This window comes from Silurus aristotelis, assembly GCF_946808225.1.
Source record: "Silurus aristotelis genome assembly, chromosome: 6".
Taxonomy (NCBI): domain Eukaryota; kingdom Metazoa; phylum Chordata; class Actinopteri; order Siluriformes; family Siluridae; genus Silurus; species Silurus aristotelis.
In genome coordinates, this window is record NC_139579.1 from 24,132,421 (window position 1) to 24,147,821 (window position 15,401).

Sequence of the window (15,401 nt, forward strand, 5' to 3'; positions counted from 1 at the left end):
GAGCATCTGACCAATTTATTACATACAAATAGATAAACCCTGTACAAAGCAAACACATGGTCACATATAAAATACGACCTAGCCCAGACTGGAAGTCTTGCAATAAAGTGATTTTAAGATTGCAGGTTTGATTCGCAGACATTGTGGAAATGTTCTCTTCCATGTGGATTATTTTAGCTCAGCTCTTCTCGAGGTGAGTGGGTTGTTTGTTTTCTGGTATCTAAGGGGTGGAGTGAACAGGACTTCCCTCACTTCTCCCCTTCTCACTGCCCCCTGCTTCTTTTTGGTGCAGGACAGTTTTTTTTTCCCTGCATCCCTGCTTACGTCTGGCTGCCGGAGAACACAGAGTTCCGCATTCCCGAGTCCTCCCAGCCAGGGATCGGTATATAAACGTGCTGATGCAACGCTTTCCCCTGTTCAAAATCTACTCGAGACCTCCAGCTGACCTGAAGAAGGCACACCAAGGGATCGCGGGATCGAAGTCAGGTAAGCCGCAAAGTTTAGGAACTTTAGCAGGAAGGAGCAAGAGGAGGAGGAGGTGGTGGTGGAAGAAGAAGGAGGAGGAGGAGGATTGGGCTTTTTTTTTGCACGGCGCCACGCTCGCACGGAGCTTCAGCGACAAACCGGACACTTTACAAATTGATATTTCTTCATTTTGATTTTCCACCACTGGATATTTTGTGCAATGTAGCATAGACATATATATATATATATATATATATATATATATATATATATATATATATATATATATATATATATATATATATATATATATATATATATATATATAGTGCAACAAAGTGTGCAAACTAGCACTCGCTTCTGTTCGGCTTTGCGGATTGTGTGGCGCTGTAGCGCGTTGATGCAAATCCCCCCTATTTCAGAACATCTCTAGTAATTACACAACACCATGCCTTAGATATTTGTACAAAAATTTCCTGGGATTTTTCTATCCAATTTTAGGAGCTTTGCAACAACCAGAGTGAATACCCAAAAAAGGAAAAATGACAATGACAGTAAGACAGACTTATTTCAGGGGGGGGGTTCCCCCCCGAATATGTTCATGCTGGTTACTTTACGTGTTATGTAAGACAAGCTGCATGTTTTACTGACGACCACTTCCGCTTTGAAACTGACTCATAGGACAGGGCGTTACTCTGGAGTAAAATGAGACTATTTATTATATTCACTACATAAACTACGTCGGTTTGCGTCTTAGTATCATTTGAACATCTTGCTGAGAATGACTGAGCCATAATTCATGTACAGACTTTATTCATGCTGCTGAAAAAGCAAGCACTTATCCATGCTTCAGTCCACTGGCATGTACATTTTGAACTTGCTAATCCAAAGTCTTTTTTGTCACAAGTTCAATGGAAGTGGATGTGTTTATGTAGATTCCATGTTTGATCTATTAGAACACCCTATTCCTTCTTTTACTCGATCCATCAACTCTTCAGGAAAGGCTTTTCAGTAGATTTTGGGACTGACTGGGGGATTTTGGTTCATTCAGCACCCAAGAGAGTTATTGATGTTGGACACTGATGTTGGACGTGAAGTTGTGGGGTGTAGTCGGCGTTCCAGTTCATCCCACTGGTGTTTGTTGGGGTTTGCGGTTGAGGTCAGGGTTTTGTGCAGGACACTCGAGTGCAAAATATGTCTTAATGGAGCTCATTTTGTGCACAGGACAGTAATGATGGAACAGCTTTGGGCTTTTTTTGTTCGCGTTAAGGGAAAGTGTAATGCAACAGCGTTGAAAGGCATTCTGTACAGTTGTGTGCTTCCAATTTTGTTGTAACAGTTTGGCAAAGAGCAGCATAGAGAAGTCATTGTTGGGTGTCCACATACTTTTGACAATACAGTTTGAGATTCTGGTCCTAATTTCATGGTCAGTGCTTTATATTTTATTACGGTGGTGTTTACCGTGTTGATGACACAGAAGAACGTGTTTGATGTCATAATACTGAAAGTTCCTGCACAGAAGTAGTCCCTGTTTGACTAAATTCTCCAGAAGTTTCTGAATTACAGCAGAGACTTGGTGAGCTAGTGGATGTTTTGCATGATGATGGGTTTAATTAACATGAAAGTAGGCACTTTGGAACCTAATCTATTTTAACAGAGTGTACTGGTGAGGAGCTGAGTGAGCTGGGAAGCTACATTACAGGTAAAGCTGAAGCAAGAGCTTCCAGAATGGGCTAGTGGCTTCTTGGTTTTGCTAACTAAGCAGTGGCGTAGGGGTGTAATGTTATTCGTACTGAAATTTTTAGTTGCAGGACTTTCAGTTCAATTGCAATTCTTTGTACATGTGAAATATAGTTAAAATCTGAGTTCCCTCAGGAACATATTAAGTGGCGGACCGCAAGTTTGTTTAGTCTCTGTCTCGCACTTTGAGCTTTGACATTTATTATTATTATTATTATTATTATTATTATTATTATTATTATTATTATTATTATTAGACTTGAAAACACACACAGCACTGTGGCTACTCACTCTGCACCGGAAAAAAGATTTGTTTTGCGCATGCATAAAATCACTAAAGAATTCATAGCGCTAGCATTAGTGTATTATATCCAGCTTCAAGAATTTCTTTTAAAAGAAGAAAGTCCTGACAAATCCGCATATCGATGGAGTGAGTGAATGAAGCATGAAAGGAATGAAGACATTTGTTATAGTATGCAGAAATAATCATATCCTTTCAAAATATATAATATATTTATTATAATATTAAATGTAAACAAACACACACACACACACACACACACACACACACACACACACACACACACACACACACACACTTACAAACCCATCTGTATTACTCAAATGGGGTCTAACAAATGTACACAAATGTAATAATATTTTGCCATTTATTGAATTTTATTTAAGCAACTACATTTGTGCCAATTTAATTGTTTGCTTAAATTAAAAAATATAAACAATACAACAATAAAAATTCATTCATTTCACTTATTCTATTTCATTATTATAAAATATTAAAATATATTATTTAATATATTATTCATGAATTTTGTGTACCGTTACAACCCTAGGGTGGAGTGAACAGGACTTCTCTCCAGAGGTTAGAAATATACACATAGGCTAAAAACATTCACACTCAATGTTTCACAACTCCAAACATTTCATGTACCCATAAGTGATTTACGATTTGTACTTTGTTTTCATGAGAGAATGTTATTTTTACAACAGTTGTCAGTTTATAATGAGTTAAACAGTAACATATGCGTCGTTAGAATTTGGTGTCATTGCTTTTTAATGATTGAACGTACAAACTTGGGTTTACCTTTTACAAATTTCTCCCAATACTATGACATTCTGGCAGAACTGACATAACTAAGGTTTGTGGGCCTTTTGCTTGCACAAAAGTTATCTAAGAGATTCAGGTCAGCTCTTTGAATTGGCCACTTCAATACTTTCACTTTGTTATCTGTTGAACTGTTTAAGAGCAGGTTTGCTTAGGATGATTAGCCTGCTAAAATACCTAATTGACCCGACTTTCTGGCTAAAGTTCTGAGGTGTTTTTACAGTGTTTCAAGATAATGCTTGTTCATGATGCCATTCCTTTTCCAACAAAACACCCCCACAACTTCAGTGTTGATTTTTATGCCAGGCTTGGAGCACAGTGGAGGTAGTGTCATAGCTTAGGCTTGCATGACTTCTTCTGGAACTGGCTCCTAATCTTTTTTGATGATGTAACTCATGATGGTAGCAGCCGAATGTATTCAGAAGTCTACAGAAACATTCTTTCCACCAATTTATTCCAGAGTAATTCATCCATCCTAATCAAATCTTGCAGTAAAACAATGACCCAAAACACACTGCCAACACAAGAAAAGGAAACTAAAAGGAAACAAAACCCCAGAACAAACAACAACTTAAAAGACCAGCGTTTAAAGTCTGTAAAAGTATTAAGTGAAATGGAAAAGCTTGGTGATGTCAGTGGTTTGAATTCTTGATTCATTTATACTTGATTTTTTTTTTTTTTTTTTTTACCCAAAATATGTATGGTATGACAAAAAAGTTGCCATTCTACGAACATTTTAGCAGATCTAGAGTTAAATGTCAGGAAATGAAAACAACAACAAAAAAAAAAATCAGTTTTGTTGTTCCAATACTTTTGGAGTGAAGTATTTGTTACAGATCACTTAACATACAGACAGATTTGCATAGTTATCTGTTTTCACAAGGTAACTGTACATTACTCGTCAATAATAGCTGGCTAGCTTGTTGCTATGAAGGCAATCATGTTTTTTCCCACCTTAGAGCTCCAATGCAAGGTAGAAAATAGTGTTTTTATTTGTCTGAAGTCTGCAGTCAAACAGCATTATGGGTACTGTAGGAAACCGTTAACCAAATTGACAGAGGAGCAATGTGTTGATGAAAAACATTTAGTGTATGTATATATATATTACAATGGTTTGGTATACATGCTGTGCCTCATGCTGACACTGAAGGTGGTTGATTAACAGAAGCTTCTTGAGGCTATAAAGGTCAATGCCATTATGTAGCATTATAGGCGTTGTTATGCAATGAGAAGAAGTGCCCTTTCATTGCTTCCAGATTTTCCTGACCTCGTTGCTGTGCATAACAAGAACTGAAACCCATTCTTGTTCTACTGACTGCTTTTTTTATACTTTATGTATAACGAATAATAATGTTTATTTTGTCTATTTCATATTTTTAGGTATAAATGCCACATTTACTGAAGGTAATTAGATCTTAAACAGTTGGATAAACAAACATGCAGACATGCGATTTTTGTATTTGCGCAGCTGCTGGAAATATGAACAATACAGTCATTTTTTTTATTGCATAATACTTACATGTTGGGATATAAGATGGGATGTGACGATGTGTCAGAATGGAAGAGATTCTGCTGAATAGGTCTGTGTAGCTGTAAGAAAAATGTGCTGATTTGTTGTTTATTTTTATCCCTTAGATAGCAATAAAAGTTAAGCCACTTGACTGTATGATCCAATATAGTTTGTATGTGAACAGTATGCAGCAGTGTTGTCTGATTTCACCATGAAAGTTTTCTTTTTCAGAAAATTAGTTTGCAACTGGTTTATCCTTCTTCAGTTTAAGAGGGATAATATTACTCCTTTTTGAAATATAGAGTGAATATGAAATGTCTGTCTTTTTAATTAAAATGAAAATAAAAAACGAATACATTTTTTTATGGTTTTTAAATAATATCTGAGGTATCAGTTTCATTTGTACAATCTTATTATGTGGAACTGTTTTACTGTTTTGGGTGAAAAAAATAATGCTAATAAAACATCCGGCAAGCATTCCTCTAATCATATCTAGTGTACAGAACATGACTTTCATTCTGATTAGCCTGCCACAAATATTGCTGGCTTTCTGACACACTTAGACATATCAGTTGCTCGTGTTAAGGTTGGGGTTTACTTTGTCTCGGGCACCCAAATATTTTTCAGAGAAATGATAAATCTTATAAACTGAACAATTGTAAAAGAAGTAGTGATGTAAAAGATTGTGTGTATGATGTCAGACGATATCACTTTTCCCTTTTTGTTTGGTGACATTTTCTTCATTTAGGGACAACGTGCTCTGAGCTTTGCAAGAGCATTACAGCAAGCATAACTCTGTCTTCTTATTTGTAATTTTGTAAATCATGTAGTCCACTAGACATTAGCAGGCTGTTTGTGTGGCACAAGCCTTTTAAACAAGTAGCCAGCTATAGTTGGATACATCCAGCAGTCATAGCTCATAATGCAAAAAAGCTATAGTCCTGCCACAAAATGTCAAATTAAAATTCATTATATTATTATTATCTAATTCTATCATTCTATTTTTTTCCCCTTATTGTCAGTAATAATAGTTTACATGAATAGCATTTAACAAAAAATAGACATAAATATCATATACTAGTGAATATTTTTTTAGACAGTTTGCTTGTAGAATGTTTATAGAAAGACAGCTATTCTATTCAGAAACTAGTCATTGCCATTTGTTGAACTGCAGATAAGATAAAAATTACGTTTGTTTTCTCTATATCATTGCCAATGTTTCAGAAGCTGGGAAATTAGTTCTCAGCTTCAGCAACAAATGCATTTACTGCCTGAAGGCTTTCCTGTGAATTTCAGCAGTTTCATCAACGGTTGATTTTTAAACAATGGATGTTGTTCTTACTGTATCTTGTAAGTGTGCAGACTCCATGTAAAAGCAGATGTACAGTATCTCACAAAAGTGAGTACGCCCCTCACCTATCAGCCTCCATTAGAGTAGGCAATGTGTATCTTGTATAGCAGTACAGATTTATTGTCCTATAAAAATTTCAGAAGAATGCATCATATATACTGAACTGGTGGCGGACAGTTGGTTGAGTTAACACAGAATCGTCCTGTGGCGTAACCATAAAAGCAATGCATTTAAAATCTCCCCTAAAAGCATTTGTTGACTGAGAGATATTGGATATTAGCTAAAGGTTTCGGTGCTCCATTGGATCAGGAAACAAAAAAGCTTTAAATGTTGCCCCTTTGCAACATAACACTGTTTATTGTAATTGCCTTAGTATGCCACTGTTATTGACATATACATTCATAAATACAGAACACCCAGGTATCCAATGCACAACCAATTTTCTGAACAAAATGCGGTGGATTTCTTACAATTATTAAGGATGTTGACAGTGTGTGCTGTTTCTGCACAGTTTGGCAGTTGCTGAGTGCCACAACATTATTATTAACATATTATTATTATTTTTTTATTACATGATTTACCTCAGAACAAGGTAACAAGACTTGTAATCAATCAATGTTGCCTGTTGTTGTTTAGTTTTCTGCCTCTTGATAAACTACATAGCATTCAAAAGCAGAGATTATTTTGAACTGAACATAGGGCAGAATTGTAGGCTAAACAGGAAATAAAAACAGTCAAATACAAAATAATCTAAAAGACAAAAATGTTAAAAGAAATTACAAATAGTTACAAAAAATATAATACAAGTGAACTTTTTATCAAATGTATAAAAAACAAACAAACAAAAAAAAACCTTGATTAATTGACTAAGGTACCATAGGGGCTGCGGGGGTTCCTCCAAAATTCACGGCTTTTCTGAACTTTTTCGGGTCTAAGAACATAACCACCGTGAGTTCCAGGGAACCACTGTAATTCAAAAACTAGGAGCCTATCAACAGTGTCATTTCTTCATTCATCATTAGGACCAGACTGGTCAGGAATATGGTGGTTTGCAATACTAGTTGTTTTTTATTTTTGTGTAAGTAGAACCAACTAAATTTGTTGCTTTTATTGCTGACAGGTACAAAAATAATAGGATTTATGAAAAGAGCAGTCTGTGCACATCTCTAGTTGACACCGATTATATACTGTCAGAGCAGGAACTCATAGACCACGATGACAGGACATGCTGTCAGAGCAAAAACTTACAGGCTATGCTGACACTGCTGGAATTTCTACATCTGGGTTTCTCCAGTGTTTTCCAATATTTCCAGAGGTATTGTTGTAACAGCCTTATGCCCAAGGCCACAATTAAATCCAAATACAGTTACAGAGAGTAAAATTGTAATAAACAGTGAGTTAATAAGGATCGAGTGTGAGTGCAGGAAGTGGACTAATATGTTGGTGGTGAAATCATTAAATATCATTCAATAGATGCAAAGCATCAAAAGGATCTGGATTGTAACTCACTCATACACGGTGAGCGGGTTATTAATGAAGCAGCCTTTATGCATCAACACTGAAATGCAGCAGGATCTAATGCCTATATATATATATATATATATATATATATATATATATATATATATATATATATATATATATATATATATATATATATACAGTACAGAACAAAAGTTTGGACACACCTTCTCATTCAAAGAGTTTTCTTTATTTTCATGACTATGAAAATTGTAAAGTCACACTAAAGGCATCAAAACTATGAATTAACACATGTGGAATTATATATGGAATTATATACATAACAAAAAAGTGTGAAACAACTGAAAATATGTCATATTGTAGGTTCTTCAAAGTAGCCACCTTTTGCTTAGATTACTGCTTTGCACACTCTTGGCATTCTCTTGATGCCTACTTTGAAGAACCTACAATATGACATATTTTCAGATCACTTTTTTGTTATGTATATAATTCCACGTGTTAATTCATAGTTTTGATGCCTTCAGTGTGAATCTACAATTTTCATAGTCATAAAAATAAAGAAAACTCTTTGAATGAGCAGGTGTGTCCAAACATTTGGTCTGTACTGTATGTATAATATATATAAACTTTTGGTCTGTACTGTATATATAATATATATAATATATATACAGTACAGACCAAAAGTTTGGACACACAAGGTGTGATTTTTTTTCTCTGTCTAAAATCATGCTTTATTCATTACATTTGGCTTCCTATAGTAGTTACCCTGTATATAGGTCCATGGATGCACCTGTCCCTTGTACAAGTGCTATAATGCTTACATCAAACTTAATTAAAACTTTGCTTAATGTATTCCAGTGCTTTCGAAAGTAGATTCGTATTTAAATAATGCTTGTGTCATATTTAGTATAGTGCTCAGTATAGTGCTAAGAGAGCATTATAGTGCTATAGGACTTTCTGGTGAAAATCTAAACAAAAGGAACACTGTTGTATTCCATTTACTTTTCCAAATTAATCATGCTGTCATCGTTTGAATACATGCTTGTCATGGCTGGCCCACATAGAGTTTTATTTGGAAACATACACCAAGTTTCAAGGATGGAGATTTGACTGGATTTCATTCAGGAAACAGCTCTCCGTAATGGTATTTGCCATGATGGAGCTTGTATAGATGCATTATACTCATCTTAAGCTGCAATTTCTTCTGAAAGTCAAAAGCAAGGCCAATCCATTTGTTGTTTTTTTACACTGAAGACATTCATTTTTTAGATCAAAAATGAATATGAGACATATTGAGGAGGATTTCATTGCCTGATATTTACATTTGCACGTGTTAACGTCGAACATATCGTTTTTTGGCATCAGACCACCTATATTTTTGGTGTGCAGAAGTATTGGAACACATCCTTCACATATTCAAACAACATATTTTTTGATGGGAAGTTTCTCTTTTTATTCTCCTCTAGTGTCTATTTTTCCCCACCCTGAATGCATGCTTCCACTTTTCCCACACACTGAATGCATACTTCCACTTTTCACACCCTGTTAAGTTCTTTAGTGTATTTGGTAGTGTAATTTGGGCCATTGTCTAGCTGCATGATGAAGTTTCTACCCATTAGATTAGAGACATTTTCCCTGTTAATTGGCAGACAATCTGTCTTCAGATTTATGAATTCATTCTGCTGTTACTATCATGCATTATCTCCGTCGATGACCATTAGTGGCTCTGTTTAAGAAGCAGCCATGTGAGGCCAAGCCATGACCTCCACTGTGTTTAAGTGCATGAGTTTATAAACCTATATGTCTCTTGTGGCTTATTTGCAAATTCTAATATGACCTTCTGATTCTCACAGCTGATAAGTGGTTTGCATCTCGTGGTATGGCCCCTATAGTTTTGCTCTCCAAGTATTCTAATGGTGGATTGTGGTGCCTTCTTCTTTGCCCTGTAGAAGTTGTTAATGATGTCGCAGAATGTTGGTCTTGTGTTTTTTCCTTCACATCTCTCACAATGGCAGCTGTCTAGTTCTAAAGATCAGGAAATTAATGCTAAAATTCTGAGCTGTCTCATATGATTATTTTTTGTCTAAAACCCAAATGTTCAGTGCATATTTGATAGGCTCCAGTAGTTTTCTAACTGCAATGTGTGCCCTCTGTTGTGTGTTGGATTTATTACATATTTGTACTTACAGTTTTTACTACACAATTGTATGCAAAAAATATACATGGACAAATAATTACCAGAGAAGTAGGTCTTAATTATGCAACATGACCATGGAGTTAGATCTATACCATGTATATACATATATACACAGTATATACATTTATAAATTAGACTTGGTTTGGTAAAGTAGACAAAGCCTTATTGCTAACACCCATCAAAACCAAAATCGCTTTTCTTGTATCTTGCTTTTTAATATTATCATTGTAAAATCATGTCTACATGTTTGTAAGGTGTTAAAATTGACATTAATCTAACTAACTTAAACATACTACTTATAAGCAATTTTGGTCAGACGACTGTCATTATGAGAAATAGTAATAAGAAGTTGTTCCTTCTTTTGCATTATCAGGTGCAAAAACCGTTATGTAGCCAGCACCCACTGCAGTTACAAAACAAGCACTTGAATTCCATTGTCGAGTTGATTTCCAGCCTCGAGTCTTGTTAAAAGTGGGTGTTTTTTTGAAAAGGATTTTTGGAGCAGGCCAGTGGTGGAGGCTGATGACATTGTGCTGTTCCTCTGTGGCCACATTCCAGTGTTCTGACACAGAGAGCGGTGAGCAGGCCGGCGTGGGGGGAAAGCGGGCAGCAGGCGGGTTTTGGCTGGCTCGCTCTCTTCTTCTCTCTACGGGATAAAGGGGAATGTGTCTGGGACTACTTTTGTGTGTGCCTTTCAGCTTGGCTTTTGGAGTGAGTCTTGCCAAAGTGGCTGTAAATGGGAGTATGCTATGGAAGGGTGGAGAGGTGGCTTGTGAGACATATATTGTTTGTATGGCATGGAGTGGCAGGAAAAAAAACGGAGCAGAGCAAAGGTAATGGCAAACGAATAATAAAAGTGTTTGTCTGCTTTTGCTCCATGTGGATATCAAAAGGCACTGACTTGGTGATGGACTGGTTGTGTGTAATGTGTTTATTTGTGAAATCTCTTTTGTACATGCATGCACTAGGGTTTAGACACACCACATTATTTTTTATCAAGGATATATTATGTTTCGTTCCAGTTGTTCTAATTATTAGAAAATGTTAGAGTAACCATACGTTATAAATTAAATTGCATCACTCATGTAATCTTTTTTTGGATTATTCAACAACCAAAGTTTTACAGAAAAGGCATGTTTTGCATCAGTCTGTTTTGTCTCCATAGAGATTAAGTACTTAAATGAAAATGAACTCCAGTTCCTCTCTTGGTGTGTGTTCTAGCTGTGGTGAAGGGCGTGCATGCCATGATGCCCGGACAGATCCCTGACCCTTCAGTGACGGCAGGCTCTTTACCCAGCCTTGGCCCGCTGGCTGGGATCTCTGCCACGACGCTCACGGACCAGCTGAAATACGCCGACCTGTGTAGCCTGGGAGCCATGCTGTCTCCGCTGCACTTCTTGGGCAAGCTGAGCAAGCACCATCTTCCTATTAAAGCTGAGGTGAGGTATTAAATTAGGTTGTTTACCAAGTGGACTTAGTGTTAACACAGCAAATTTAGCCTGAAACCACATGTATACATCTGATTTTTGGAGCCAGTTACTACTAAATTGGGTTCCAATTTGTAAGTGTACTAGAGCAGCTTTATTTACAATTTGAAATGTTAGTTTCCATAAATGTGTTTCAAATGTAGAATATCAGTTGGAAGTTAGCAATATTAGGTTGACAGTATATTAAAACAGTTATTTTTCTCTTGAATATCAATGCAAAAAGTTTATGAATTACATTACATTTACAGGAACAATGAGTCCATCTAGTGGGTAGTCAGAAATTACATGATTGAGATCTGGTAAAGAAGACACAATGCTACTCTTTTCCATCTGAATAAAATCCTAGTCAGACACATACAAAGACCTGTTCAACAATCTCTGCTATCTTTGCATTATAGGAGGAGATTTATCCAAAAGCAGAGACCGAGTAAAGAACATTCACTTGTGACTCTGTAAATACCCATTTGACTTAATGAAGTAATATATAATATTTTGGTCCCTCATTTAGAAAGATGAGGAGGAGGAGAGGAGGAAGAGGAGACGAGAAAAAAACAAAGTGGCGGCAGCACGGTGTCGAAACAAAAAGAAAGAACGAACAGAGTATCTACAAAGGGTGAGGTTTATTTTTCAGCCTAAATTATTACAATACAAGCAGACAGAATGCTGCACGCAAAACCAACACCGACTGTAATCACACAGTATTCAACAATAATTATTCTGAAACTGTGCCCTCAGGAGTCCGAGAGGCTGGAGATGATGAACTCCGAGCTCAAAGCGCAAATCGAGGAGCTGAAGCACGAGCGCCAGCAGCTTATCCTCATGCTCAACCGTCACCGGCCGACGTGCATCGTTAGGACAGACAGCGTGAAAACCCCCGAGAGCGAGGCCAATCCCCTCCTGGAGCAGCTGGAGGCCAAATGAGGAAAAGTACAGAGACTCAAGAGTGGTGCTTTTCCACAGTTACTGTTTACAGGTTAGCTTCCGTACAGCTAGCTAGAAGCACTTAGCTCTAAACTCTTGGACATTTTAAGGTTGAACGAGTGAAGCACTCCGACCCGTACGCTTGGAGTTTTTGAGCCTTTGTGGAACTCCTGTCTCACCCACGCATACATGTGCCAATCAGATTGGGAGACGTGCTGACAGTTTGTAGATTTTTTCTGTTTGTGGTCATTATGTGCGTAATGGCTTTATCTTAATCCAACCAGGTTAACATGACAGTTTGTAACAGATAGCAAAAACAAAGCGCACTTCCTCAAGGTATCACGTAAAGATATGTGTTTTGGCAATGCAACTGGATGATTTGTTCTAAAGTCCATGACAAAGTCATGATTTGCCCTTATGAATATGCTTTTCTTTCTTTCTTTCTTTCTTTCTTTCTTTCTTTCTTTCTTTCTTTCTTTCTTTCTTTCTTTCTTTCTTTCTTACTTTTTCTTTCTTCTCATTTAAGACGCAGGCGTCATGTATGCACATATACAGTATATGGACTGTTTACATCTTGTTCCTATAGTTACCGACAATTTATATATATATTTTTTTCTGATTTTTATACTTCATGTACATTACATTATATGGACTGTTATCACTAGATGTGATACATTTTATATTACTGCGATATAACAGATAGTTATATAACCCCTTTTTTTCTGTGACTTACTCATTATGTTAAATGGCTGTGAAGAAATGCAAACAATATACACTATGTATTTGGGAAGTATATTCTACAGTCCTTAATGATTAAATCAGCTCCTCTTCAACTGTTTGATGCTTTCTGTGCAGTTCAACCCGATTGACCATGGGTTTTCTTCTTTAAATGTATATACAATCATATTCTGAGATTGTTATTGAGAAAGCAAAAAACTATACCAGGTGATCGGCACTCGTAATCTGAGGAGAGTTCAGCTTTGAGCTGAAAGCATCAACTGAGGAATAGTACGAATTTTTCGGTACTATAAATGTAATGTAATAAAAAATTTAAATGGATCATTATTATACAGAGGTGCACTAAATGTCCACAGGGGAGTTAGTTATAAATAGGTGTAGACTGCACAATTAAATATGTGGCAAAGATAAATATATATATTGTGGACCGTTTATGTCATTAAATCATGATTTTACTGCAGTTCAACATCAGCATTATGTGAGTGCTGAACTTCTAAAAATCAACCAAAATTCTAGGAATATCTTATGCAAACTTAGTACAATATAAAACTCGCTGCTGTAGCAACAAAATGATGAAAGGTAGCAAAACAAAGATGATGAATGACTGAGCTTAATGATGTAATACTTGGGAATGTGCGAGATACAAGAATCCAGCTGCAAATAATAATTTTGTAGGGATTTGGTTAGTGTATGTAACCCTGATGATACAAGCTGCTTTGTACTTCACTGTAGCTCTTGTCTGCATTAGTACTACAGTGGGTCTGATGTGAAAAAATATCAGCAACCGGCTTTACTTCACATGAGTTTTACCGAGCATGAAGAAGAAAGTCTACATGGTCATCATTCAAAGAAGATTACAGATAAAGAAGCCTATGAACTCTGCACATTTACAACAAAGAGTCATATATTTATAACACTTCAAGCTTTCTGAACTAGTTTTTCTTTCAATCTTTCTATACTGTAAAAACAGTTCATTGTCGCTCTGAGATGTTATTTATTTAGCAGATTGTTTTTGGTGACATCTAGTGGTTCACTCGTCCTTTCAGAAACTGCAACAACACTAACTAAAGCTTTAAGCCCATGATTTTGTTCAAAGAAAATGGTTGTTGATTGTTCAGTTTACAGTGAACAATATACATGTATAAACAGATGAGCTGTGAACCAAAATGTATTCCTAAGAGATCATGGCTATCGAAATCTGTTTTGGCCAAAAAAGTAACAGCTCCTCTTTCCCAGAAGCTTGTGTGTTTAAAATCCAGGACAATCACTATGACCATCAGCTGTCTTCAATAAGAAATAATTAACAGGATTGTGTAATATGGCCCAAAATGAAGCAAAACAGCATCTTGAAGGTAATTATTTTTCTATAAGAGCTCACCCTAATGAGGGTAAATCTTCTCACACTACAGCACTTTGCTCACATTTATGTCACATCGGGTCTTTTCTTTTTTTTTTTTTTTATCCTGTTACGGTAACTGTTATTATTTACATGACTGGAACACCTTACATCACCTTATTTTTTCTTTTTCTTGACCTTCATAATACACAAAAACTGCAGTTTGACTATTACAAAGTGTCCGTTAGTGGGACTCCTTTCATAAATGTGTACTAAAAGTGTCCTTATCAACAATTACACATAGTTTCTTGTTAAATAACAGCACATTTTTCAATTCATGCGTTAGACCTTATTAGATTTGGCTAATTTGATCATTACAAGTGCATTCATATGAACGTATTTTGCCTTACAACTGGAATCCGTCAGAACTGCTCATTTAGAGTATTAATGAACACCTTCTGCGCGTTTAACTGTTTTAAACACACTTCTGCTTAAAATGACCCAACAAAACATCTACTGCATGTTCTGTCTTCAACATTCACTTCTGAGTCATAAAGGTGTTCAGATGATATGATATCTTAGTTCAAGTATGACTTATTTATTGGGCTGCCACTGAGGACGAGCGAATGATTCATGATTCTCACCAGCAGAGAAGTGCACTTTGGCCTATGCATGTAAAAAGTTATGTCAGGCAAGAGCTTGTGCAGAGCACGCATATATGGACATGATGAAATTTATTGATTATTGATAAGAATAATAAAGAATGACCAACATATGTATCAGCTGCCACTGGCACTAGCACAGGTCCTACTGTATATAATTTGGTAACCCCTCATAAATAAAACCTTTCCATTAATTGAAAATATACTTGATATGCAAAAGAATGATGCCTTAAAATGATGCCTTATGTCAACAATTTGTAGTGTTCACAGTATAGTATTGAACATTAATTCTACATACAGTGCTGATGAACTTAGCCCTATTTGGTGTGTTTGTTTGGGAATTGTTTTATGTTTTTTTGTTTTGTTTTGTTTTGTTTAATGTTGCAATG

General features: G+C 36.2%; 1 protein-coding gene across 4 annotated transcripts; it reads left to right on the top strand.

Moving 5' to 3' along the window:
- Positions 1 to 131: 131 nt before the first annotated feature.
- Positions 132 to 13,109, top strand: jdp2a (Jun dimerization protein 2a). Of its 4 annotated transcripts, XM_083543985.1 has the most exons (5): positions 132 to 193; positions 293 to 486; positions 11,090 to 11,307; positions 11,864 to 11,968; positions 12,091 to 13,109. In XM_083543985.1, exons 1-5 carry the CDS (start codon positions 150 to 152, stop codon positions 12,274 to 12,276), a joined length of 747 nt encoding a protein of 248 aa, XP_083400111.1. In that variant the 5' UTR covers positions 132 to 149; the 3' UTR covers positions 12,277 to 13,109. The 4 variants fall into 4 exon arrangements, with proteins under 4 accessions (XP_083400111.1, XP_083400112.1, XP_083400113.1 ...); XM_083543986.1 differs by lacking the exons at positions 132 to 193; positions 293 to 486 and adding an exon at positions 846 to 1,019; XM_083543987.1 differs by lacking the exons at positions 132 to 193; positions 293 to 486 and adding an exon at positions 2,019 to 2,167.
- Positions 13,110 to 15,401: the final 2,292 nt, after the last annotated feature.